Below are 27,882 nucleotides of genomic sequence, written 5' to 3' on the forward strand. Positions count from 1 at the left end.
TTTAGAAAACAATTTGGAATTATGTCAAGGGAAGTTCCAAAACTGTTCATATATTAATTAGCTCAGCAATCTCAGTCCTGGGCTAATGCTCCAATTTCAAGCAACTATCAATAACAGCACTATCACTATTTACATAATTTCAAAAAGACAGAAACAAACTACATGTTTAATCATTTGAGAATGGCTGACTAAATGGTGGTAAGTCAATTTAGTAGAATATTATTGTGCTAGAAAAAAAATAAATATAAATAATTCAAAGAAATATGGTAAAATTTACATGAAGTGATAAAGAGTAAATAAAGTGGAATCAAAATAATAATATATATAATGATTACAACTATATAAATGAAGACATCTTTAAATGGCAATAAAATGAAAATTACTGGAAAATAGTGGTATTAATTTATAAAGTATATACCCATCCTTTCTTTCAACCAAGTGGAAAACTAGTCAAGTTACATATTAATAGCCTTATGCACTCTTTTAAGTTATTTTACTTCTTTTCAGGGGAAAGTACAATTGTCAACATAGTAGGGTTTTGTATTTGTATAAATGTATCAATAATTTAAATTTAAAAGATTTTTAAAGTAACTGGGGTTAGAAAAAGATGGACAAATTAACACACTGTTGAGAGCTGTAAATTAGCTGAACTGTGTTAGAAATTAATTTAGAATTATGTGAAAAGTAATTATGAGTGTGGATCACTGAAAACAATTTCAAACTGTGTGTGTATGTGTATGTGTGTGTTTCTGCAATAGAAAATGTAACATACCATTAGATTGTAGCACCCAGGTAACTAGTTTAGCCCTAGAAACAATCTAAAAAGGAGTGAGCCAAAAGCCAGTCAGCATTTTCTTTCCCTTCCAATTTTACTTGGTGTTTGTGTCTGCCTCAAAGTCAGCTCATCTCAATAGAAATGTGAGACTTACCCGCCAGAGACAGTCCCAGCATGTCAGAGGTAACGTCAATAGTTGAGGCCCGTTGTACTGAACGAGACTTGGAGCCATGACGTGGGCTGTGTTCTCTTGCTGTCATGGTGTCATGGGCAATGGTGTGCTTCTCCCTGCTGACTCTGACCACGACTATTTCCAGGAATGTCCTGTCTCTGAGCCCTATTCCCCTGGCATGGCAGCAGCCCTGAGTATAAAAGAACAAATAACATAAATTTAAAGACTGAAATCAGATCAACAGCAAGACATCTACTTTGTTAAAGATTTGTTGACTGATTTATTGATTTCCACTACATTAAAAAAAAAAAAGAAATTTCTTTTTGTTGTTTTGAACATAATGATGATCGATAAACAGTTTCAATATATGAAGATTGAGGCTTTTACATGAAATTGTCAACTTCTTCTAAGTACAATTTGTTTTCTAAGTAGATATATGTCAAATTTAATAGAGTATAACTAAATTATTCTATGTATTTGTGTCCTTTTACCACATTTCCAGTGAACCAATTAAAAAAGCACCATCCTCACAAAGATGAGAAGGTATCTAATCACTGCATGTAGCTGTGGACATTCTTTTCCTTTTTCCCTAAAATTACAGGTTATTTCCAAGATAAATGATGTTCTTTTCTAAAAAAAAAATTAAAAAAAAAAAAGAGTAAAATATAACTTCACATATGGAATAAAAATCTGCGTTTTAGAATTAAATTTTTCTTTTAAAAACTGAGACCAATGCTTGTATAAAATATGAATAGCTTTAAAAACTTAAAAACAATTCAATATATGTCTTAAGAACCAAAAGGCATATTAAAACCAAGATTTATTTTTTTAATTACCATCTTTTTTTTTTTTTAAATTACCATCTACAGTTATTCCTTCCACATTTCGACTTTCCCCATCATGGTTTCAATATATCATGGGATGGCATAAGAAATTAAGTAGGAATTTTTGGAGAGTTTTGCAAAAGCTGAAGACAACATGTAAATTCCAGCAGACAAGATAGAAAAAGTTTAGAAATTAAGAAATATATAAAATATATGTATAATATTAAATAACATTCATATATATGTGTAACATTAAATAACATTCATATTTTTAAAATACCATAATAATTCAGACTTCTTCTCTGGTACAATGGAGGGCCAAAAAATACTTTATACATATTTTTCAGACTGTGAGGGCATCTTACTTCTAACTCTCACAATGTGGTAGACATAATTGTACTACTTGCCAAGTGAGTAATTTCCATAAGGCTCATGGGATTTGGGGATGCACAGGACTTTAAAGATTATATAATCAAATGCTTTCATTATACAAATAAAGAAACTGAGAGCTAGAAGGGATAAATAGCCAACCCAGGGTTACAATGAATAAATTGTAGAATTTAGAATCAGGTCTTCTGATTAAAAGATCCTTGCTGCTTCCTTAAATTGGTAAACTGCCCTAAAGACCAAATATATGTGTGTGTGTTTGCACAAACCTACACAGTGATGCAGTATGAACAAAATGCTACTCTTACAGTGAAGAAGAGTCGAGTTAAAATTATACCACAGACTCTTTTATCCTGGATAAAGCATTTAATCTCTAGATGACTCAGGCAATTCTCTAATTTTAGACAAGATGGGATCTGCTTTGGTGCATGGAGTTCACCAAATTAACTAAATTATAGACCAAAGACACACATACATGACTTTACAGATATATAGATATATTTATATAAATTTATACAGAAAGATGTCTATTATCTATCTTCAACTCCCCCCCACCCCACCCCTCTTCCATTTTATTTTTACGGTTCTTCAAAAAGACCAATTCCTCCAGAACCTCTGGCTTTTTATAAAGTAAGTAGATGGTGGTCTGTGCTAATGATTAAGTCCAACCTAACATAGATAGGGTCTTACAATGAGTAAGATTCTGGGCAGAATGCCACAGCAGACCAAATCAGGAAAGCCTAGCATTGCCAGTAACTCACACATATTTGGTTCACATCTTCTTAACCTCTCCTTTATAACAACAGTCTCAATAGATTTCCAAACAAAACTCTAACTCCTAGTATTTAAAAATAACAGTTTTAGAACTGATAAGAGGAAAAATAAATAAATTTTATTTAAAACCTCCATCTGTCCCCTAGAAGTCAAAACTCTACTATGATACTGACAAACTCTAGGCCATCTTTCCCCATTAAACTTTACCATCACAATTTCTTATAATGCTTTAACTAGAACTTAGCTTTTGATACTTCATTCACATTCAGGAAAGGTCACATCTTAGACCTCACCAACTCATAGAAGTATGTTCAATTCTATGACCTGAACTTTGAAATTCAACCCTCAGACCACAACTTCTAAACTTCCACCTGTCCTGCTCCTGCTAACACCTTCTCTTACCTGCACTGCAACTTCTGATCCATATACTCCTAGTCTTTCTCCCTTATAACTGTGGTGGGCTATTTTTAAATCCCTCAACTGTGATTTTCCACAAGTTGTGTCTTGTTAATTCTTATTTCCAAGTAACCTCTAACATCTGATTCTTTTGCATCTATTACAAGGTTGTGATTTATTAGTTGTGAGAATCACAGAACTGAATTGTTGTTACCTATTGTAAATGTATAGGGAATAATTTCAAATGAACCCATAACGCTAGACATATTTCTACTCTCATCTTATTGACTCCCTTATTGTAACAAAACCAAAATTTTCTGCTTTCCTCCAAATCTGATTTAGATGACATTGTACTCTATATTTCAATGAGAACACTGAGGTTTTTTGGCAGAAGTTTCCTCAACTCCTTTTTTCTCTCCTTCAAAAATCTGTATTCTTCTTTTTTTCCTCCTCTGTAATCTTAGAAAAACAACCAGGTCTCTCTGCTCAGGTTAATTAATCTCTTATAGTCTCATCCATTTGCCTCAACCTTACTCTAGATCTTATCTACTTTCTCATGCACCTAGAACTCTCCCACTTCAAAAGCTTTTTCTCATAACCTACAAGCATGCTCAAATCTCCCTGATGTCATTCTCTGACACATATATCCTATCCAGTTACTTTCCCATCCCATTCTATCTCTTCACTAACAAATTTCCTTAACAAAGCTGTCTACAATCAATACTTCCACTTTTTTATCACCCAAATGTCAGCTGATGTTTCTACTCTCTACTAAAACTGTATGTCAAAAGTTGACAGGGACAAAATAAAACAATCACTTTAGTCCTGGAATAGACCCCTTAGTATTTTGCACTATTGATTACTCCTCCCTTTCAAATGATAGTCTCTCTGCTATCTGAAAGCAGTCTCCAGTTTATACAATTAACTCTCTTAACTGTTCCTCCTGTTTCTCCATCTTCTAAAACTCCCCCAAATATGCATAAATATATTTATAGTAGTTCTTTCTCTAGAAGCAAGGATGTGGGAACTAAAGACATGTCTATGAACTGGATAACTAGCTAAACAAATTATGCTATATAGGGGATAGTTTCAGAGAAACTCAGAAAGGCATATATGAACTAATGCAAAATGAAATAAGCAAAATCAGGAGAACAACTCATATAACAACACTGTAAAAACAAATTACGTGGAATGACTTGAGAATTCTGATTAATGCAATGGCCAACCATGACTCCAGAAAAAAACTACAATGTGCCCACTGACAAAGAGGGGATAAACTCAAACTCAAGATGGAGAATGAGACAAACAATTTTGGACATGGTCATTGTGATAGGTTTTGCTTGACTACTATATTTGTAACAATGGTTTTGTTTTTCTTTTCTTCCTTTCCAATGATGGAGAGGTAGGAGGGAGAGAAAAAATGATGGTTTTTTGATTAAAATTAATTCTTAAATAGAATTATATCTCTTCAGAGATTTCCCATTTTATTCCTTATGCCTATCTCTTCAATTATCTAGGCGATAAACATGACCAACTGCCTCTAGGACATCTTTATCTGTATGTCTCACTGGAACTGCAAACTCAACAATGTCCAAAATTCAGTTTATCATCATCCTATATACTTAATACTTGTATTATCTATGAATTTCTGCTCTCCTTCACCTCTCATATGTACTCAACTACCCAGTATTTTAACAGCTGTAATCTTTTTCATATATAATCCCTCCTCCTAATAATACCATCCTAATACAATCTCTGATTACCACTTCTCTGGACTATTATAATAGTCTCCTAATAGGTCTTCCTGTTTTCATTCTTTCTCTATCCTCATTTAATCCAATATACATACTGATTCTAGACTATATGTATAGATTTAGTCATGTCACCTTCCTCTGCTCCCTATTGTTTCCTGATTAAAGTTCAGATACCTATGACTAGAATTCAAGATTATCCATAAGCTAATGCTACCCTAGCTTTCTCTAAATCACATTTTACTTTTAACATTTATTCTATGCTTTAATCTAATTGGATTAACTAATAATAACTAGAAATTGTTTAGCACTTTTAAGATTGACAAAGTGCTTTACAAATATCATCGTTATTGCTCTTGTTTAATCTATATCATTGCTTACTGTCTGGAGGAAGGGGTAAGGGAGAGGAGAGGGAGAAAAATTTGGCCCATAAAATCTTATAAAGGTGAATGTTGAAAACTATCTGCATGTATTTGGAAAAATTAAATACTATAACATTTTTTAAAATAAAAAACCCAAATATTCTTGTTTTATGGCACCAAAAAATGGATACTCTTATTATTTCTATTTCCCATTTATTTCTTATTAGAAAACTGAGGAAAACAAAGGTTAAATGACTTGTCAAAGGTGAAATAACAAGCAAGAGTCTGAGATCACACAGGTCTTCCTAATTCCATTATGCTACTGTCCATACTATTTATTGTTCCCTGAATATGTCCTGTATTTTCTAACTTCTGTGTCTTCACTCAGACTGTTATTTCTAGAATACTCCCTTCTTTTCTTTTTGTCTACTGAATTCCTCCAAACTCTATAAAGCACTTATCAACTGCTTCTTACTTCTACAATGAACCCTTCAGTAGTCCCCCAGGTCAGATTATTTTCTGTCTCTTTTAAGCCCTCCCAAAGCATTTTGTTTATACTTCTTTAATGCCTTTATTATATATTATTCTAGATCAAAGTTGTGTGCACATAAAGCTTATTCTCACACTAGTCTTGAAGTTTCATCACAGTAAGAGCCTCATCTTAGTAAATTTTTTATCACTCACTCCTAGTACCTAGTACAGTGAACTGCACATAGCAGGCACTTAATAAATGTCTCCTGAATGGAATTAAATAAAAAATTTAGCTATTTTCATTCCTATAACTTGAGCGTTTCTTTTAATGCTCAATGGCAATACCAGCAAGGATATTTTTGTTATCCTTGCATGGCAACTTGTATACTAATTATACTTACAGAAAGTTGTTTTTCTTCAGGAGAGGAGAGACAGGCTGCATTTTTATAGAAGCTGATTCAATTTCATCACATCTAAAAATAAAGAGATACAACAGGTATTTGGCTAAATGTGAATACACACAGTTTACAGATGCTAAAGAGAAAACTCACATTATAATTTTCAAGCCTGAAATTGTGGCAAAGCTAAATGTTACTCTGAGCTCTGCTCCACAACTGTTCTATAATTTAATCCAAGCTTTTAGCATCAGCAACAAAAAAAAAGTCCACCTGCTAGAGGCTGGAAACCCACAGTTCTCTTAATTCCAGAGTTTAATCTGGTCCTGAAGCCACAGTGGGACAAACAGTCCAATCCTGTGTTTGGTCTACAGTATCCCCCCAAAATGAGTTCAATTCCTATGTTGTTCTGGGGGCTCTCCTACACAGCGTATATCTCACTTAGTCAGGGAGGCAGACAGGTAAGGCAAGCAAAGTAGGCAACAGAAGGTTCTCCTTCCCAGATCATTTTCAAAATCTTAGTGGACAGTCTGCCAGAAGGATCTACTTTGCTACTACTCCTACATTGCTACTATTTAAAATGAAGCCATACCATACACCCTCATACATTCAGCACTATATTCTCTTGGCACCTGTGTAGCTACAGGAAATATTTTTTTCTTCTTTCATATACCTTTCCCCTTTGCAACCTTTGTTATTCAAAAGATAAGCTCCAACCACTGCTCAGTCATTTTCAGTAAAGAAATGGCCAGTAAGTCCACAAATGTGGGACAACAAGGTTCATATTACTCAAAAGTCCAACCTCTATCCTTAACATGGTCCATATTCCTACCCTAGCTAGAATTCAATATCTTTATAACCATATTTTCTTGACTTTTCTACTTCTGTTTATGAGGTCTACTCAAAATGTCATTTTTTTCTAATTTGTCTCTCTCATTTCTAACTAACTAATTACTATATCCTATATTTTATCTTAATATTTCCTCAATTCCATTCCTAGTTCAGATCCTTATGTAAAAAGTATGGATAGCTATATCACCAATTATAATGAAAAAAGGGACTTTAGAAAACCTTCAATTGCTAGTTATCATTACTGAATTATCTTCTTCTAAATGGTTTTCCAGCCTCCTCCATTCTGTCCTATAGTAACCTTCTTCATATAGAACTCAGATATTATTTCTTGTTCATAAATTTTCAAAAATAATTATTTCACCTAGACTTTAAGGTACACTATAACTTGATTCCACCTTCTTTTGTAGACTTATATTATGCTGCCTTTAACATACTGCATTGTCTTTTCCAACAAGATTACTTAGCCTTTTTCCACCTCAATGAATTTGACCATGGCATTCTATATGACATTTTTGGGAGATATAGCGAGGCACTACACAGATGATTAATAAATATTTTTAACTGAATTAGATATTTCTAGCCATGTTTAATATAAATCTGGCATATTCCTATACTACCTTCCCTTATTCATTTAAAAAAGGAAAGTCTCCAAGAGACTTTTCAGGACAGAATGATGACTAAATAATCCTTTTAAGAAGTGCTAGCTGAAGGACTAATTTTAATGAGACTAAGGTTATTGGGGGCATTTAATTGAAAAGTATATTTTAGGCCACTTCATTATCTAACCCCCAGTACACAAAGATAATTTTCACTACTAAATTAGATTGCACTTAACTTCTAAGTCTCATTAATGTAAGTTAATTCAACAAGAACTGTACAATTCCCAAGGCCTTTTTGTGCCTGTAAGTCGTGGTAATTACTCATTTGAAGACCAGTTCTTATTAGAGAAAGAAAAAAAAATCTTTTCAAAAGAAAAGGAACAGCATGTGGCTGGGAGACCAAATGCCCCCTTTCTTATCTACCCGCAGAGACCGGATAACTCTATGTGCTGGTTGTTGATAGGAAGCAATAGAACAATCTGACATGATTTCCTGATGAGAAGGCGGCCACAGAACCCCAAGAGACTCTTGCTTCTATTTTCCACCACAAAAAGGGGACAAATCATGGCTTAATGAACTCAGAGGCATCCTTTATTGTGCATTCTCTTCAACAAACAAGCACCTAGTTATCTGGTTATCAGAGAAGCAAGGAGACCTAGAGAAATGCAAGCAATAGAGACTCATGCAATTATCAGTGCTTAGAAGTGTAAGATATAACTAAAAGAATCTATCACTAGGAAGATTCTACTAGTCCTCAAGATAGGATCATGGAGCTTTGAAGCTGAAAGAGTCCTTGGATACCACCCAACCCACTCCTATTCATTTTGTAAGTAAGGGAACTAAGCCCATGAGGGGGAAAGTGACCTGCACACAAAGTAGGTGGTTAATATATATTGAAAGGAATTGCTCAAGTCAAGAGAGATGAATAACAAACAACCTTCTTCCTAACCATAAGGTCAAACTAAAAGATTTTGAAATGGATGGGAACTTAAAAGGAACAGATATGGAAATTTAGACTCGAAGAACTGAGGTAATTTGCCTGAAGTCATTCAGACACCAATTTTTAAAAATTTGTTTCTTAAAAAAAAAATAAGAAGAATGAATTACATGGCTTCTTATATATTGGAGGTTTCTTCCTCACCAGATACTGGATCTAAAGATTCACTGGGGAGTTAGGGAGGGGAAGAAGAAAAAATGGGATTAAAAATTGGCTATGAAGTTAACTTGGAGTTACAGATATGAATAAGTTTTGTCATAGTAAAATAAATTAATTTCTTAAGCATTGCTGACAAATAGCAAAACAGATTTATCAGGAATTTTATAGTATTATAAAATCTCAGCTTGAAGGGACACTTAGCTAATCTAACTTAGATCGAAACAAGTAGCTTCTCTACAAATAACTTAGCTTTTCTACAAATAACTGAGCCTTCTAATTCATCAGCTATTGAGGCAACGCCACTCTAATTTTTAAACATTATAAATGTTAGGAAGTATCTTCTTATAAAGTCATTTCAGTCCTATCTGACTCCTTATGACTTCAATTGGGGTTTCTTGGCAAAGTGGTTTGCTATTTCCTTTTCCAGTTCATTTTATAGATGAGGAAACTGAGGAAAACAAGGTCAAGTGACTTACCCAGGGTCACACAATTAATATCTGAGACCAGTTTTGAACTCAAGTCTTCCTGACTCCAGGTCAGGTGCTCTGTCCACTGCACCACCTAGCTATCCCATGGTGTCTTCTTAAGCTGATCCAGAATAAAAATCTAAACTTTTTATTTACTATAGATAGCAAATATAATTCTTCTTCTGCATAATAGCTCTTCAAATACTTATAAAGACAGCTTAGAAATCAAAAGAATTTATTAGGCTCCTACTGTGTGTCACACTGTTAGGCACTAAGGATGCAAAAACAAAGAATAAAATAATCTTTTTTCAATAAGCTTACATCATTTTATGTTCTGAAATAACACCTAAATCTTTTCTTAGTTTTTCCATTTATAAATTGAGAAGCCTGAATTCATTGACTTCTCAAATCCCTTTCTAAATCTATGAGCTATAAATTTTCTCCTGTCCAGTTTTTTTAACTAATTGTCAATGAATATGACATTGAGTCCTCACAGAAGATTATACTTTTCCTCCCCCGTTGAAAAGGAAAATCACTCATCCATTCCTCCAAATAAGTGAATTTTCCTCTCCAGGAAGCAGAGTTAGATGTACCTTCTCACAATTATTTGCATGTGTGTTCATGCCTCTGTGTATATATGTGAGTATATATACACAAATACATTATATAATTTCAGTAGTGGGTAAAATCAAATAGATGTATTTGAGCTTTCTTATTATTCAATGAAAACCTCAGATTCTAAAACAAAGTGCTTAGGAGACAGAAAGGCTTTTCAGATACAGCTATCATTCATCTAATTAGTACCGGCTTCTTTCTTTTTCCTTTCCTTTTCTTCTTCTTCATTTTTTTTTTTTTTTTGCTTTGCTTTTTTTTTTCCTTAAGTGACTTGCCCAAGGTCCCACAGCTAGTGTCTAATGTCACATCTGAACTCAGATTTGCTTGACTCTAGTGCTTGTGTTGCACTGGCTTGATTCAAAATCTCCAAAAGGTTTCTGAACTACTGTCCATAGACCCTTAGAATTTTTATGGAATGTGTTAGTTCCTGACCATTATCGGAAAGCCCTTTTCAAAACAAAGAATAGATTTATGATCTATTGGTGATCCCAAGTGAGGGGAAGAAATAGCTGCCAAAAAATGATTTACTTTGCTGACTTGCCCTTCTCTGACTTTTATGGAGAAAAGCCAACAAGGGAATCAATGCATCATTGCAGTCCAGGGAATTGTGGCTTTTGACATACCATCATGGATATTTTCATATCCACCTTATAAATTAGTCTGGCCAGCATCCTTAGACATCTAGTATTGCAGTGTATTTTAAAATAAATGAAGATCCTTTTATTTGTGGACCTGCTACATTTAAAAAACAAATGCTAATTTAAAAAAATCTACCAACAGGAAAAAAAAATTTTCCCCCAAAACTCTGTGGTATTGTATGAAGGTGACATATGGGGAAAATTCTCTATTTATTTCAGATTTTCATCATTATTAAAAAATGAGATTACTAAGCTGATAACTATATAGGAAGCTATTGTAGGTGCTGTACAATGTGAGAAATCATTCATGGTTACTCAAATACAGCATCTTAGGATAAAAAGCACTTTTCTAACAGCAACACAAATAGGTAAGTAGTTCAAATATTACGCATTTTGTTGTACAGAAGAGAAAAAGAAAACTTACAGAGGTAAAGGGACTGGTTTAAGAATTCCACTTAGGAAATACCATAGCTGGAACCGTTATAATATGGATAACATATAATATTCATATAAGAACATCCATAGCTAGAACCCATAATTTCTGATTACAAGTCTAAGGGCTAAATCCACTACACTAACCCCTCAAACCTAGTTTAAAAAAAAAAATCCAAGGCACGTTCTACCCTAACCCGGGTAAATTTTGAATCACCCAATATGGGAGGAAACTGAGATGCTTTGAGGAAACCATATCAGAGGGGAGGGGAGTCAGAAAGTGAGTAATAAAGAAATAAGGGGGTAAAAAGAACAAAAGTACCAAAGATTTCATGAAGAAGAAAATTCAAAAACCTTCAACATAAACAGATAATCAATAGCAAAAAACATTAACAGGAGGAAATATGGCCTCCAGATCTAATAAATGAGTTCAAGTAGCTATCAATAAATACTACAAAAGGAAAAGGAAGGAAGGGAGGGAGGGAGGAAAGGAGGAAAGAAGAGAGGGAAAGAAGGAAGGGAGGGAAGGAAGGGAAGAAAGGAAGGGAAGGAAGCAGGGAGGGAAGGAAAGAAGGAGAAAGGGAGAGGGGAAAGAGAAGAAGGAAGAGAAAGAAGGGAGGGAGAGAGAGGGAAGGGAGGGAAAGAGGGAGGAAGGGGGAGGAGAAAGGGAGGAAGGGAGGGAAAGAAGAAGGAAGGGGGAGGAGAAAGGGAGGAAGGGAGGGAAAGAAGAAAGGAGGGAGGGAAGAAAGAAGGGAAAGAGGAAGGAAGAAAGGAGGAAGGGAGAGATGGAAAGGAAGAAAGAAGAAGGAAGGGAGGAAGGGAAAGAAGGAAAGAGAAAGGGAGGAAGGGAGAGAAGGAGGGAAAGAGAGAGAGAGAAAAAAAGAGAGAGTGGGAAGAAAGGAGAGAGAGGGAGGGAGGGAGGGAGTAGGAAGAAAGAAGGGAGGAAGGGAAGGAGGAAGGGAGAGAGAAAGGGAAGAAGGAAAAAAGAGAAGCCCAATACTTGATGAGATGGAGGAACCTGTGGAATTTGAGAACATGAAACCACAGTATGCTGTTTCTAGGTGATTTAAAAGATCCCTTATCAGAATGTTTTTAAATGAATAAAACAGAACATAGTGTTATAAAGGAAACCATTTATATCAAAATATTGTCAAAATACTAAGAAAACAAGGTTAAGAACTCCTGTTCTAATTCTTGCAACATCACATAAATACTAATGTTTACATAGTCTCTCTTGTATATACATGCCTGAGTGTGTGTCTCTCTTCAATTACCATTTATTGTTATTGGTAATATTATAGTCTATTCATCCTTCAAAAGTTACTTCATTTTTCCTTGGAAATGCAACTTTTATTCCTCAGAGATGGTAATCCTTATGATTCCCAACCATAACATATTCTCATTTTTTTTCTGTTTCTTTTCTTTGTTTGCTGAGGCAATTGGAGTTAAGTGACCTGCCCAGGGTCACAAAGCTAGGAAGTATTAAGTGTCTGAGGCCACATTTGAACTCAGGTCCTCCTGACTCCAGGGTTGGTGTTCTATATCCACTGTGCCACCTAGTTGCCCCAATCATAACATATTCTAAAGGGAGTTGGGGGTTTTGTTTTGGGGAGGAGCTTGGAATCACAGAAAACAATCCCCTATATTCTAAATGCAATCCAAGTTACTTTCTAGTTATTATTCAGTTCTGGGCTCAGAATGAAAGTACCTGCTAATTACAGCATTACTATTAAACATATAATCTTAACTTCTATAAATGAATAAATAGTAATCTAATGTTAATTCAGAGATAATGAAACAATTTTCTAGTAGTTAAGATATACAAGTAACACAAGGGATGACATAAACAGCCATGTAACAGAGCAAAAGAAAAAAAATGTCATGATACTCTTAATTTTTTTTTCCTTTGATGGGTAGTTGAGAGTAAAAGAAAATTTGCTGAGATGTCTTTAGAATACATCATCTTTTGAGGACTTGTAATAGAAACATTTATTCTACACAACTGAAATCTATTTAATCAGCTTCTGTGATCCCAGAAGCAAGCTTACACAGGGAAAATATACTTCATCATGTAGAGGCAGCATAATACTATGGAAGAGGATAGGATTTGGGATCCAAGGAAAACTAGAATTCTATTTCCAGACTCGATATCTATTTAATGTATAATAACCTTGGACAAGTCAATTTACCTGATTCTCAGATTCCCTCATTTGTTAGAAATAAGGAAACAGGATTGTTGTGAGGAAAGCATTTTTAACAAAGTTATTGGGGTAGGAGGGGAACTACCTAACTTAGTCTCTGAAATGGTTTTTTTGTGGGGGGGAAAGAGGGACACCCTCAAAAAATGACACTCAGAAAAGTTGATAAGCACTGAGCTAGAAAGGAAGCACAGGGAAAAATACTTTCATTCTTTCCTCAGTTTCCCTGCCTTCAATCAACGGTTACAGATTTGACTTGCACAGTACTGATTGAATAATAAATGTAATAGCTAGCTAATATTTTTGTTATGCTTAAGATTTGCAAAGTACTGCATATGGATTGTCTCATATGATCCTCAAACCACCAGTAGATTCTCATTTTACAAATGAGGAAACTGAGGCTGGGAAGAAATTAAATTATTTGTCTAGGATCACAGAGTATAACTCAAACTCAAGAGTTTCTTAACTCCAAATCTAGTGTCAGCTAACTGTATGATCCACTGTTCACTCACAAAGACAGAAACACACAGAACTTACCAACCTTGTCTAAGACTACTTTACCCCTAATCAGGACTACTTTAATAGCTCAATTGTCTTCCTACCTCCAATTTCTGGAACTCAATCTTCACACAGTTGCCAAATTAATCTTCCTAATGCCCAGGATGGACCACGTCTCTAAACTGTTGGAAAATCTTCAATGACCCCTTAATGCTTACTGGATAAATACCAACTTCTTGGCCTGGCATTGCTATAATCTGGCTCTAATCCCCTTTTCAGCTTTAGGTTATATTATTCCCTGTTCATATATACTCTATGCTCCTGCTTACTGAGACTACCAAATATGTCCTGAAATCAATGTTCCATTCCCCACCCCAACCATTCATCCATTCTTTAAATGTACATGTTTATCTTTACATTTCAGAATTTTTATTTTTCCTTAAGACACAACTCAGATGCCATGTATTGACAATATGACTTGACTGTATTAGCTGTTCTCTCAAGACAACTTAAGAGATTTCACAGAATTAATTCTTGCAAAACAGAATATACCTGGGATTTATAGCCTTGGGGATATTTTCTCATCTAACCGCTTACATTACTTTTGTGGAATCTGATTTTTCAGGTTTGAATCCTTGGAGAAGTTACCTTGGTGTTTTCTTACAGAGAAAGGATCTTAAATCAGACCTGATATAACTAAGGGTTGATGAAAGGTAGATGAAGGGTAGGGAATCAGAAAGGGCATAACTCGCAAGGAAATTCTAATTCTAGATTATTCTACCTTGCCTCTTATCACAAAATATTGCTCTGAAGCTTCCCAATGGAAATATCATCAGTAGAATATCCAGGAAAGAAATAAACATCCACAAACAACTCAAATCTCAAAATTTAGAAACAGAAGGAACCCAAATGTAATGATAACAACCCTCAATTTAAGATCATTGGTGATGTATTTGACACAAAGTGAATGTATTATAATATTTTTTTCTAATTGTTTTAAGTGTGAAAGACTTGGCTACTCTGATCAAGAAAATGATCTAAGACAATTCCAAAGGACCCATGATAAAAAATGTTATCCACTTCCAGAGAGAGAAGTGATGAATCCTGAGTGCAGACTAAAACATATTTTTAAAAATTTATTTACTCTTTTAGAACATAGCTATTATGCAAATGTCTTATACAGTTTCAAATGTATAATTAGTACTATATTGCTTGCCTTCGCAAGGGGTGGTGCAGGGATAGGAAGAAAGGAGAGATTTTGCAAGTAAAAAATGTTTAAAAATGAATGTTAAAAAAATTTACATTAATTAGGAAATGTTTAATAAAATTAACAAAAAAATATTTTTTAAGTTGCTTAGCATGACCTACCTTCTTTGCAGAAGTGGATGATAACAGGTGTGGAAGGTTACTTAGATTGTCAGGCATAGTTGATATATTAATTGGTTTTATCAAATTACTTTCTTGTTTTCTCCCTTTTTCTTTTGTTTTTTCCCTTTTTATAAGAGCTAAAAGTCTATGAGTAGAGAGAGTGATACACTGAGAAATGAAGATAATTTAAAGACAAAGAATGCTAATAAAATAAGTTATCTGGCTAAAGCAGAAACAATAAAAGTATTTACAAATAAAACATAGCAAATTCAAAACCAAATATAATCTCAAAATTTAAAAGCAAAAATGTGACGGAAACTAAGCTGCAGGAGATTGTGATTGGTTTATGGTCATACAACTAGTAAAAATTGTAGTTGTTTGTCCTTCATTCTGGAAGACATACAAGTGAATTGGATTTACAAGCTGTACAAAGTCACTTGTCTCATTTTCCCCTCCAGAGCCACCTGGGTCCAGTGGCCAGGAATAGATCAAGACAGTAGCCTTCAAGTACACACAAATATTAGGGTCTAGATTTAAGATTCATGCTCCACAGGAAAATAAGACAAAGAGACTCCTCCCCAAAAAGCAAGGCAAATTGGAGGGGCATTGCCCTTCAGGTCTAGAACATCCTCCCTAGAGCCAATGAAGCCCTACTCTACATCTGGCCCCACCATGTATCATCTTATACCTTAGTCTTCTTTTTGCCTCCCTCCACTTCTCTTCACTATTAATTTTCTAGCCCTGGAACTATAAATCAAAACAATATTGCCACTGTTATTAGAAAGGGCCCTGGAATTTATAGTTCCACTCATTAAAATTTTCTTAAATATGCTATCTAGGCTGTAAGAGTATATACTCCTTAATGGCAGAGGTTGTCACGTTTTTGTATTTGTGCTTTAAATAAGCACTTAGTGAATGTTTTTACTTCCTTTGATTCATTTGTTTGTACATTCAAAGAGTTAAGTCAGAAAATCAAATCCAGAGCCTAAGACTAGTATTCTTTTCATTATATTATGCCTCTTCTTGAGTTGTTAATATGTTTCTACTATGGTTAAAAGTAACAATGAGCTTTTTCTAAAATTGGCCTTATACCTCCCTATTTTTGGTTAGCTTGGTAACTGTGTTTCACAGATACTTTGACCTTACAACTTCCATCCATTTTTAAAATTATTTTTTTACTTAACAGTATTTTATTTTTCTAATTATATGCAAAAATACTTTTCAACATTCATTTTTGTAAGGTTTTTAGAGTTCCAAACTTTTTCCTCCCTCTCTCCCTTCCCTTAACTTCGCCAAGACAGTAAGCAATCTGATGTTACACATATACAATCATTTTAAGCATAATTCCATATTAGTCAATGTTGTGAAAGAAATATCAGAACAAAAGGGAAGAAAGCATAAGAAAGAAAGGAAAAAAAGAGTAAAAATATGTACTTCAATCTATATTCAGTATCCATCATTCTCTCTCTGGAAGCAGATGTCTTATCTCATCCATTTTTTTTAAAAATATTTTTAAATAGAAAAAAAAGCACAAGATTAAGTAAAATTATACTCAATTAATGGGATAATTATTCTGCAAAATGTATTGTTTACTGCAATAATGGTCAGATACCATCTACAAAAATTTTCAGAATAGAACATAAAAATGCCATTTTAAGATAAAGAACTTTTAAGACTACAAGAAACTTTAAGAAAAACTGAACATGGAATGTTGATGCAATCTACAATTTAGAATCCCTCCCAGGGGTCTCTGTTGCCCTTGGTGATTTGTGTTAAACATAGTTCTCTTGTCAGTTGCTTTCATTAAATCCTGGATTGTGTCAAGCCTGACAAGTTTGAGAAGCAATGTGGGTAGCTTATGTATGAGATCCATGGCTCCCTTCTTATCAATCAACTTATTAATAAGTAAGACTTTATTAAAGTCTATTAAAGTCTCTACCATGTGCCAGCCATTGTATTACACGATCCATGAAATGAAGCAGTCCTTGTCCTCAAGAAGCTTACCATCTAACCCAAGGAGAGCACAACCTTGCCATTTCACAGCCTATGGAAACACTGATGATAGTTAGATGATAGTGAACATACCTTAACCTCTAAGTGTTGAAACCATAAGTTACAGAAGAATTGCTTTTTACTAGAGAAAGCACTCCCACCCCCATCCCAACACTGTGTATAATTATGAACCTAGCCCCTAGGGAATCCAAAATATAATGCAAATAAGTCAAACCTTTGGAAAGGTAGGAGCTGAGCTCTCTCTTCTAAAACCTGGTTATGAGATTCAGCAATTAAGAAATTTAATTGTTTTAGCTAAGCAAAACGGAAGACAAAACAAAAGAAGACAAAGAATTGTAGTATATTTTGACTTTTGAAAAACCCATGTACTGGGAACAAAATCATTGTGTTTTAAAAATAAAATTTCTAAGGCATTTTGAAATTTAAAATGTGAAATAGAGCAGGGAAAAAAGGCAAAAGGGAAACCTTTAATAGATACAATCCCTTTATTATCAAACCTCCCCTATGAATGAAGAGATTTCTCCATGAACCTGCTTTTCGTTGAATGGTTGATCTTAGAAGAAAAAAAATTAAACCCTTCTTGGAAACTGAAAGAAACCAGTTTCAGAATCCACATAGTCACAGACTCATCTGATACACAACTACCATCTGTCCTGAAGAACTAGGAAGCCCATGTGCTAATTTGAGATTTTTATTTATTGTGATTCTTTATTGCCATTAACATCAGAAGATTCCTCAACAAAGAAAAAAAGGCTGTTGTGAGACATTATAGTAGTCCATTGTAGTAATGACCAGACAAGTATTAAATGCCATTTAAACATTGCTTTTTGCTACAACAAATTCTAATTCATTCTCAAAAAAGTTTCATTATTTCTCCCTTTGTTAACTGAGCTTTTTAACACTGTCACATAATTATCTAAACATTTACCCAGCAAGATGGCCAACATAACCTTCCTGCTTTATTTTTACACAAAAAAATTACTAAAACTTCTGAGCAGGTAAAAAAAAAAAAAAGGTGTTAAGGAAAACAATTTCTTTTCCAATGGTTTCTATTATAAATGAAAATATGCTAGTTTCCAGAATGACTCAGATGAATGGGCAGGGACAAGAACCATTTTCATACTAATTAAAGAGAGAATCATCCCCTAAGGTAGCAGAATTTTCCCCTTTCAGAGACTATAGTTAGTGGGAGAAGAAAGGAGGGAGGGAAGAGCACACACATCTCCTCTTACCCCAAAGACAGACCATATTGCTCAGCTACTGTCAAATTTTTTTTGTTAAATTTCTGACCCTAAGTCCCAAAAAGCATAGGAGAATAAAGCAAAGTACTGTGCCAGCCTGAGATTCTCACAGAATACATATCCCCCCTCTTATCCTAGCCTTCTCAAGAACACACAGCCAAAAAGGTCTACAAGGAGTCACCTCCTGGCTGTTGTATATATCTGGAAGCTAATGCTCCCTTTACTTGGCCCAGGTATAAATCTAGATAGAAGGAAGAATTCAGGAATAGGAGCAAAAAGCCTTTTCACCGTTAGATTTGGAGGATACTAGAGTATTGATCCTCATCTTCAATCTTTAGGGAAATACAACTAATCTATAAATTCTGGGATGACAGGTATTCTTTTTTAAATATTTTTTCTAATATACTGTATAAATAACAATGTTCTGGGATGATCAGTTGTAAATGATTTTGTTATTCTCAGTTGTACAATCACCCACAACTACTCTGAAGGATTCATGATGAAAAATCCTATCCATATCCAGAAAAGGAATTAATCAAATCTGAATACAGACTGAAGCATTCTTTCTTTTTCTCTCTCTTCATCTTTAATTTAATTTTTCTTGAGGGTTTTTAATTTTACTAGGGTGGAAGCTATGTTTTCTTTCACAACTTGATTTTTATGGAAATTTTTGCATAACTTCACATCTGATTTCTTAATTGTGGAAGGGAATAAGGGAAAGAAACTAGAACTCAAAAATCTTAAAAACAAATGTTAAAAAAAACTGTTTTGAATGTAATTGGGGGAAATATTAAATAAATTCATTTTTAAAAAATTAAAAAATATTTTTCATCCCATATGCCTAAAATTAAAATAGGAACTTAACAGTCTAAGGGGTTTGAAGACTGTTCTATCCTTATCAGATTGAAGTATCACCATCCTCAGAGAGCATACTTATACTTCTGTTATTATTGAACCTTTATTTACGCATTATTATAAATACTTATCAATGAGTGGTGACTCCTTTCAGGAGGAAACCCTAAACATGAGCTTAAATCTAACTTATGGGCATTTAACAATAGACTCTTTCTGATAGGAAGGCAGGCTCTCCAGAACCGAACCAGGTTCAGCCCACGTGCCCAGCTTCAGAGGCCTTGGGGCCTTTTAGGGAGAAGGAGTATGTCCAGTACCCCAGGCCATGAGGACCCAGATGTTCCTTTATTGCCAGGCAATTATGTAGAAATGTTTGATTTACAAAGCTTTCTAAATATATTATCTTAATTGATCCTCATAACAACTGCAAGATATAAGTAGTGTATTATAATTTCCACTTTGTGAATAGAACAAGCATGGCCCCAAGGAAGAAAAGTGTGAAAAATCCTCTTCTGACTTCCCTCCTCCACTATGAGACTAAAGCACTAAACAAATATTTTCTAATTTTTTTTCAAAATATAAATTTTTTTTGCTGATTTTTCTCTTATTTTCTTTTAAAAAATAATTTTTTATATGAAATGCTCTCTAGAGAGGGAGTAAAACATAAAAGACAAGAATAAAAGCTCCATAACAATTTTATTCTTTTAAAAATTTATTTTTTCAGATAAGGGAATCAGCTTAAGCAAGTGAAATGACATCACACATTAGTAAATGGCTGCTCTCCATAAAAACCTCTAGCCTTACAGCCTTGATCTAACAGCTGCTTCAGTTCTAACCACACCCTTTCTTCCTGAATAGTTCTGTCTCTTCTTCTTCCTGACTTACCTTAAGAGACTAAATCTAGAATCATCTATACTTACAAGCTTTCAAACTAGAAATTTCCAATTTCTTTCTTCATTAGGATCATTCCATCTATGATTTCAGTAGTGAAAAGAAATGAAGAATTGGTTGATTTAGACTTCATTCCCTATAAAAAAAATATTAACTGGTTTGATGTGTAAAATATTAAATATGTACTAAGGAGTGCTAATCAAAATTTGCAATTCACCAAGTTGGATGGAAGATTATCTCACAAGACCATTGTGGACTCCCTTCTTCTATAGTCTAAAATATCCTGTCCAAAACTCCTGATGACATCATGGATTGTATTCCCCTCTCAGCCCTTCACATTCATTTATCAAGGTCAGTTCCACATCCAATATTGAGTTTAAGGGGCCACCCCAGGGTGCAAGGGACAGTCCCCAAGCCATTGTGTGGGATGAGTTTATTCATATTATTTCCCTTAAATACACCAAATAAAAGAGCCTACTGCCTTCAGCACTAACTTGTCTACCTATTCTTCTTGGAAGCCCCATAGGTCCTAAGAATGCACCCCAACAATGTGAAGCAGTGAACTTAAAATCAGGGAGCATCTAAATGGTACAGTGGGTAGAACAGTGGCTCTGGAGTCAAGACCTGAGTTCTCATCTGACCTCAGACACTTACTAGCTGTGTGACACTGAGAAAATCACTTAACCCCAAATCACCTGCCTTCAAAAAAAAAAAAAAAAATAGGTAGGCTTCATCTTTAAAAATAAATAGATAAACTTGAAATGCTATCTTCTGGCTCTCTTTCCATTACACACAACTCAGCTTCTTAATAAATGAGGACTGCAGTAAAAGGAGAGGACAAAAGTTTTGTCAGTAAGCAGGGTGGTGTACCAATTCAACACACACACACCTGCTCATATGCCTACTTGGTCATTAAGTATAAATAGACTGTAAAGACAAAGAACAACTAGGTAGCAATTTTTTCCTTCCACACTACTTACTTTTCCATGGATCAGTAGACTTACTAGGTGAACAGATGTAAACAAAGACTCATTGCACATTATGATGATGCTATGTACCATCTGCTCTGCCCACCCTAGTAAAAGCCTGCACTTGAAAAATAAATATTCATTTGAATGAGGGTTCTCTGGTCTTCATTTAACAACAATAGAGAAAGATTGTCCTGGCAGAGAGAGGCTAAGGCTAAGCCCCCAAATCAGCTAGCACAGTGCAAACACTGTGTATATAAGGAGTTAGTACAATAGAACATTAGACTGAGAATTTTCTATCGGTACCTTGTATATTATACATTCTGGGAAACTACTTTAATAAATGCTTGATGGATTTAATGGATTTAATATTCTGCCTCAGCTCTTAACAGTTTTGGATTTCATAAGATTTTGATTAGGTGATTGTTGTTCTTGTTATTTTTTTAATGTTCTTTTTTTCTTCTGTTTATCTTTTTAAATGTTTTTTATGGTCTGAGTGGTAGATATATAGAAAAGAAACTGAAAAAATAAAATAGTGGTATCAATGGAAGAAGCAGGCACTGTATATATATCTGTGTTAAAGACATGGAAGTTTTCAGCTTTGTTGATGTCACATTGCTTATTTATGGTTCAATACTCCAAATTACACAAAGGATCACTATCAATCTATCAATTCTCTTTTTTTCTTCACACTATGTACTTTCTAAACTCTTGTTTCTGCTAAAAAGTAGTATTCCAGAAGGAAGAAAACATACAAAACTGTTCGAGAACAAAGGAAGTCATTAAACTTCTGGAAGAGGCATTTTTAAATCATCCTACAACATCCTTCAAGTACAAAACATTCCCTACTACACATAAGCCATGCTTGTACATGTGCCTGCATATCACCTGATTATACTCCTATTTTGAAAATGTTATAATTATCTGTCCATTTTCTAAACTGTTCTTTCCACTAGTCTATTTATAGTATCCTGAACCATCTCTAAAAGAGAATTGGTCCTAATCACTGATTCATGTAATGGGCAAAATTTCTCATATAGGCACATCTATTGTGCTTTACTTTTTTGAGCTTTTTTACAAACTGAAGGTTTGCATCAAGTAAATCTATCAACTTATGTTCACCTCATGTCCCTATTGCTAATTTTCACAATATTTCAAATTTTTTCATTATTATTATGTTATTATGATCTGTGATGACTGATCTTTGGTGTCACTACTGTAATTTGCTTTGGGACACCACAACCAGCACCCATTTTAAATGTTTAAATAAATAAACTGCTGCTCGGAACTGACTGTACCCCCATTTCTCTCCCTTTTCTTGGGCCTCTCTGTTCCCTGAGACACAACAATATTGATTATATCAACTTAGTTGATAAAGCTGTGACAGAAGTTGAGAGAAGTGATTATTAATTTTGAAAGAAATTTGATAGTGAATAAAATATGATCCAATGGCATCGCAAGCTACAGAGAAATCTTTTATGGAAAGAAAAGTCAATCAATGGTGTAATATTCGTCTCTAAAATGTAATGTTCTCTGTTGAGGTTTTCTTGGGGTCTCTGGAGGCAGCCTTCCTTTCAGTTCAGTAATGATCACATGAGTACAGCCAGAGGTTAAAGTCCAAATCCTTTATTATCTCTTTCAAAGTCCTATCTCCTTCACTTGGGACTCGGCTAGTTTTCTTAGAGGGCTGTTTGGTTCGGAGAACTTGAGCTCCTGCCTGCCTTCTCTGGCTTCTGAATCTCCCCAAATGTCTCTAAATCTCCCTGGCTGAGGCTAGAAAAGCTTGTATGCTGCATACCGAGTACAAACCAATCATTATGTCACTAGGAAACCATTATTTGTTGTAGGATTAAATCAATTCTAAACTATATTTAAACATTGTCTCCTCAATTCCACTTAGTACCTTGTTTCAAGCTCTGGCCCATAACATCTCCTTGTAGGATTAAATCAATAAAACTGAATCATGCTAAATCAGATAACTACTGTCTCTATCAATTCCACTGACTTAGTACCTTGTAAGAATCCTTTGTTTCAAGTTCAGAGCTCTGGCCATAAAGCAATGGGGCAAACTTCATTGTTGTTTTACTTTAAGAAATTGCCACAGCCATCCCAACCTTCAGCAATACAGATCAGTCAGCAGCCATCAAAAATGAGGCTCTCCACCAACAAAAAGATTATGACTTATTGAAGACTCAGAAGATGGTTGGTATTTATTTTTGCAACAAAATATTTTTAAATTAAGGTATATACATTGTGGGGTTTTTTAGGCATAATACTATTTCACACTTAATAGACTGAGGTACAGTATAAACGGAACTTTTATATATACTAGGAAACCAAAAAAATCCTTGTGACTCGCTTTCTTGTGGTGGACTGCAAGAGAAACCACAATATCTCTGAGGTATGTTTATACTTTGAGAGAGAGAATGATGAAATGTAAAATGGATATTTTGATTATATTAAATTAAAAGGGATTAAAAGTTAATTTTTATTAAAAATTTTATTAAAATTAAAAGTACAAACAAAATCAATTCAATCAAAATTAAGAAAAGCAGAAAGCTGGGAAATAATTTTTACAAAAAGTATTTTAGAGTTTCATTTCTCAAAAATATAGAGAACTGAGTAAAATTTATAAGAATACAAGTCATTCCCTAATTGATAAATGGCCAAAGAATATAAATAGGCAGTTTTCAGATGAAATGTTCTAAATATGAAGAAATGTTCTAAATCACTATTGGTTAGAGAAATGCAAATTAAAACAACTCTGAGGTATCTAGCTACATTTATCAGATTAATTGATATGACGGAAAGGGAAAAAGATAAGTATTGGAGAGAATATGAAAAAAATTGGGATCCTAATGCACTGGTGGTAAAGTTGTGAGTAAATCTAACCATTCTGGAGACCAATTTGGAACTATGCTCAAAGGGAGATCCAACTGTGTATATACTTTTATATAACAATATCACTATGAGATCTATATCCCAAAGACACCAGAAAAAAAGGGAGAAGGATCTACATGTACAAAAATATTGATAGCAGCTATTTTTTTGTGGTGGAAAAATATTGGAAATTAAGGGGATGTCCATCAAGTGGGATACAGCTGAACAAGTTGTGGTATATGAATATAATGAAATGCAATTGTGCTATAAGAAATGATAAGTAGGTGGATTTCAGAAAAACTTGGAAAGACTTACGTGAACTGATACAAAGTGAAATGACAAGAATCAGGACAACACTGTACACAGTATCAGCAACACTGTGAAAGGATTAAATATGAATGATTTAGCTCTCCTCAGCAATACAATGATCCAAGACAATCCCAAAGGACTTGGAAAGGAAAATGCTATCCACATTCAGAAAATGAACTGATTGAGTCTGAATGCAGAGAGAAGTATACAATTTTCACTTTATTTTTTTCAGCTTGTTTCTTCTTTCACAACATGACTAATGAAAAAATATATTTTACACGACTGAATATACATAATCTATAGGAAGGGGTAATCAGGGGTGGGGAAAGACAATTGGAACTCAAATGAAAAAAAAATCTGAATGTTAAAAATTGTCTTTACATGGAAAAAATTATTAAAATAATGTACACTTCAAGTTTCTGTCTTGAAAAGAGCAAAAGTTTAATATCAATGTACTGCTTTAATATATGATCTATGCTGACTGAAGGTCTTGTTTTGATGTTTTCATTTAAAGACGTTCAGGAAATATTTACCAATTCAAATAAAATAACAAAATTATTCTGTTCAGTAGCTTCCTCTTTCTTGATACTAGGATCAACTAGCAACAATTTTTAAATTGAAGTAAAGGATCACTATGAATCAAAACTGGGATTCTTAAATAAGGAATCTTTATTTTTGACTTAAGTTCCTTTGCTTAAGTTATGAACATTTTCCTGAAGAATTTCTTGCTTTGCTGAAAGTGACAGGTTTGGACTCAAGGCATGGGATCCTTAGGAGGTCAGGTTCTACAGTAATCACTATTAAAAAATTGTAAATATATCAGTTTTAGTAGGTATTTTTTTAAACCAAAGGCATTTCTTAATTTAGTAAATGACCACTAGATTACTGTTTAGTAAATTTAGTAAATGACCACTAGATTACTGTTACCAGTTAAAATATTTGTAGGCTGAATTCAGAACTAAAAGAAAGGTAATATGATCATTAAAGTCACTAATTTTTTTAAATCAAAATAAAATTTGCTTTAGGATATACAGTTTGAAGTTATTCCAATTTATTTTAAAAGAATCTAATAAGAAAAAATATAAGAGAGACTCCTGTGAAGTCAAAATTCCATTAAAGACCATCAGATCAAAAGTTACCCAAGAAAGAGAACCATTCAACTGGGAGCCAAGAGATCCTAAAACCCAATGATAGCACAGGAAAGAAACACATACTATCTTCTACCTCTCTCACAGCATAAAAAATATATATAAAATAAATTGCATCTTTTCCTTTTAACTTCATGTAGCTCCTGGATGTTGTTTACATTTCCTCCCATATGAAGGATGGAAAGAGAAACAGCAAATTATCTGAGAAGATTACAAGACAAATTTCATAAAGGACATTTAACATTCTTTGCCCTGAGTTTTATTAAGCATTACAGTGAACACAGGGGATTCGATCCTTGGAATAATTTCCTTTACAGAACTCTATTATCTCGGTAATTTCTTAACCTTGCCTCAAAGTATTAGCTTCCTTGGGATCTGAACAACATCCTGCTCTGGATTCCTATTTCTTGTCTGTCTCCACCATACCCTGCGGTTGACATTTTCTGAGTGTTATGGGTCTAGCCCTCACCACAGATCTTTGCTAATTAACTACAAAAGTTTTTTATCAATGGTTTTTTTTTTAAAGAATAAAATTCAGAAATGATAAACTGCTTATATAAATAAGAACACCAAGAAATAAATTAAGAAAATCAGCAAAAATTTCATGTTTGGCTACATTTTGCCTCCACCCTCAAACTCAGGTATGCAGAAAGCAAGGTTATGAGTCAGTCAGGTTTTTTCTATCACAACCAGAAAATATTTTTCAAGTGTTCAGGGCATCAGGGAAAATTTCCAGCAGGACTGTGTCCTGTATCCATCTGTCTTGCTCCTGCTAAAAAAGTTGCTATAACAACTACCTATCATACAGCAAACATTTGTAAGGTATTGTGATAAGGACTGGATATTTAAAAAAATAAATAAAAAATAAGAACAATCACTGCCTCCCAAGAAGTTTTCATTCTAATGGTGGAGACAATGTGTATATGTGTGTACACATGCACACACACAGTAGATGGCAGTTATTTGTTGCTGTTTGGAAGCAGGAAGAGAGCAGATCCAAACTGGAGTGATTGATCTAGAATGACTGCAGTGAGTGCAGCTCCTAAGAGCTAGATGGTTCTGTGAACAGAACACTGGGCCTGGAGTTAGATCTGAGTTCAAATTCTGCCTCAGATACTTGCTAGCTACGTGAGCCCGGACAAATTACATGTAAGCCTCAGCTTTCTCAACTGTAAAATGGAACCTAGTTCTGAGGTTTGTTGTGAGGATCAAAAATAATATTTACAAATAAGAGATGATTAACAAATGCTTTTAAAAAAACCCTGTTATACATACATACATATGTATGTAAAAATTTAATAAACACTGGCATATTCTAAAAGGAACATGAGTTTTCCTTAACCTGTGGTTGGTGCATTTGAAAAGCTTCCTGATTCCCTTTGCCTTCCCAAATATAACAATGTTACATCCCTAACGGACTACATTAAAAGAATAAGGACTTGTGTTATTCTTGGAGAGTAAAAATTGGACCAACTCACTTACACACAGGAGGTGCTTAAATAAATATCCATTAAATGAAATTTTTTTCTGCTTAAGATCAGTTTTCTAATATGATAAGCAGTTAATTCAATCGATTTATGTCAATCGGAAATGTCTATGAGACAAGGCCTGAAGATATCAGGACCTTTCCTCCCATATGATACTATAAGTGCATTTTAATAGTGGCTTTCTAAAAACAAAGTAGCTTTTCTTGTCCAACTCAAAAGCGTGACACAAAGTCTGGAAGGTTCACACTATATGGGAGGGGTTGCCACATTAGCAGATCTGTGGGCAGATCAAGGTGAGAGAGGAAAAAAGGAGGCAAAACCTGTAGCCTTCAAATAACCATATAATATAGAGAGTATGAATAGAAATGGGGAAGTACTGGCCCAGGGGGATCAAAGACTAGCAATTTAGCTAAGTAAAAGGATTCTGGCAGATGTGTCATTTACCAGAGGAAGTCAGGGCTAGAAATTTGATGCAGGTCCATTTTAGATCAGGCAGGCAAAAGATCTGAGTCCAGCAAAGGACAACTACAGAAGGAAAGAGAAGACAATTACTATAAATTTAAGTAAGCAGGAAAATTCTAAACAGGAAAGTCAGTCAACAAATGATGGAATAACACTAAATATAGCCAACATTTACAAAGTTTTAAAGTTTGCAAGGCATTTTTACATATGTTATCCTATTTGATACAACAATCTTATAAATTAAATTAACCCCATTTTATAGATGAGGAAATGGAGGCTGAAAGAGTAACTGACCAAACCAAATTAGTGTCTGAGATGAGATCAGAATTCAGGTCGTCTTCCCTAAATTCATCACTCTTTTATCTGCACTAGCTAAATTGGGTTGGAAAGTTCTAATCTCCAGGCAAAGACCACTAAACTTTATTTAAGGCAAGAATTTTAGGTCTCACTCTAATAGGATTTCTTTATTTCCATGTAGTGTTGGTTCTGACAACTATCATC

At 34.2% G+C, this 27,882-nt stretch overlaps 1 protein-coding gene across 11 annotated transcripts in view; it reads right to left on the reverse strand.

Annotated features, from left to right (window-relative positions):
- INPP4A (inositol polyphosphate-4-phosphatase type I A) overlaps nucleotides 1-27,882 on the reverse strand; it is a 189,388-nt gene that overhangs the window by 77,984 nt on the left and 83,522 nt on the right. For 8 of the 11 annotated variants that reach the window (XM_051984683.1, XM_051984679.1, XM_051984678.1 and 5 more), the window contains 3 exons: nucleotides 27,364-27,444; nucleotides 6,314-6,385; nucleotides 930-1,137 (listed from right to left, as the gene is read on the reverse strand). In XM_051984683.1, the coding sequence (XP_051840643.1) occupies nucleotides 930-1,035 (106 nt within the window). In that variant the 5' untranslated portion in view covers nucleotides 1,036-1,137; nucleotides 6,314-6,385; nucleotides 27,364-27,444. The remainder of the gene's footprint in view (nucleotides 1-929; nucleotides 1,138-6,313; nucleotides 6,386-27,363; nucleotides 27,445-27,882) is intronic. The other 3 variants (XM_051984673.1, XM_051984674.1, XM_051984676.1) reach the window with 2 other exon arrangements.

This window comes from Antechinus flavipes, chromosome 3 (assembly GCF_016432865.1).
Source record: "Antechinus flavipes isolate AdamAnt ecotype Samford, QLD, Australia chromosome 3, AdamAnt_v2, whole genome shotgun sequence".
Classification (NCBI taxonomy): domain Eukaryota; kingdom Metazoa; phylum Chordata; class Mammalia; order Dasyuromorphia; family Dasyuridae; genus Antechinus; species Antechinus flavipes.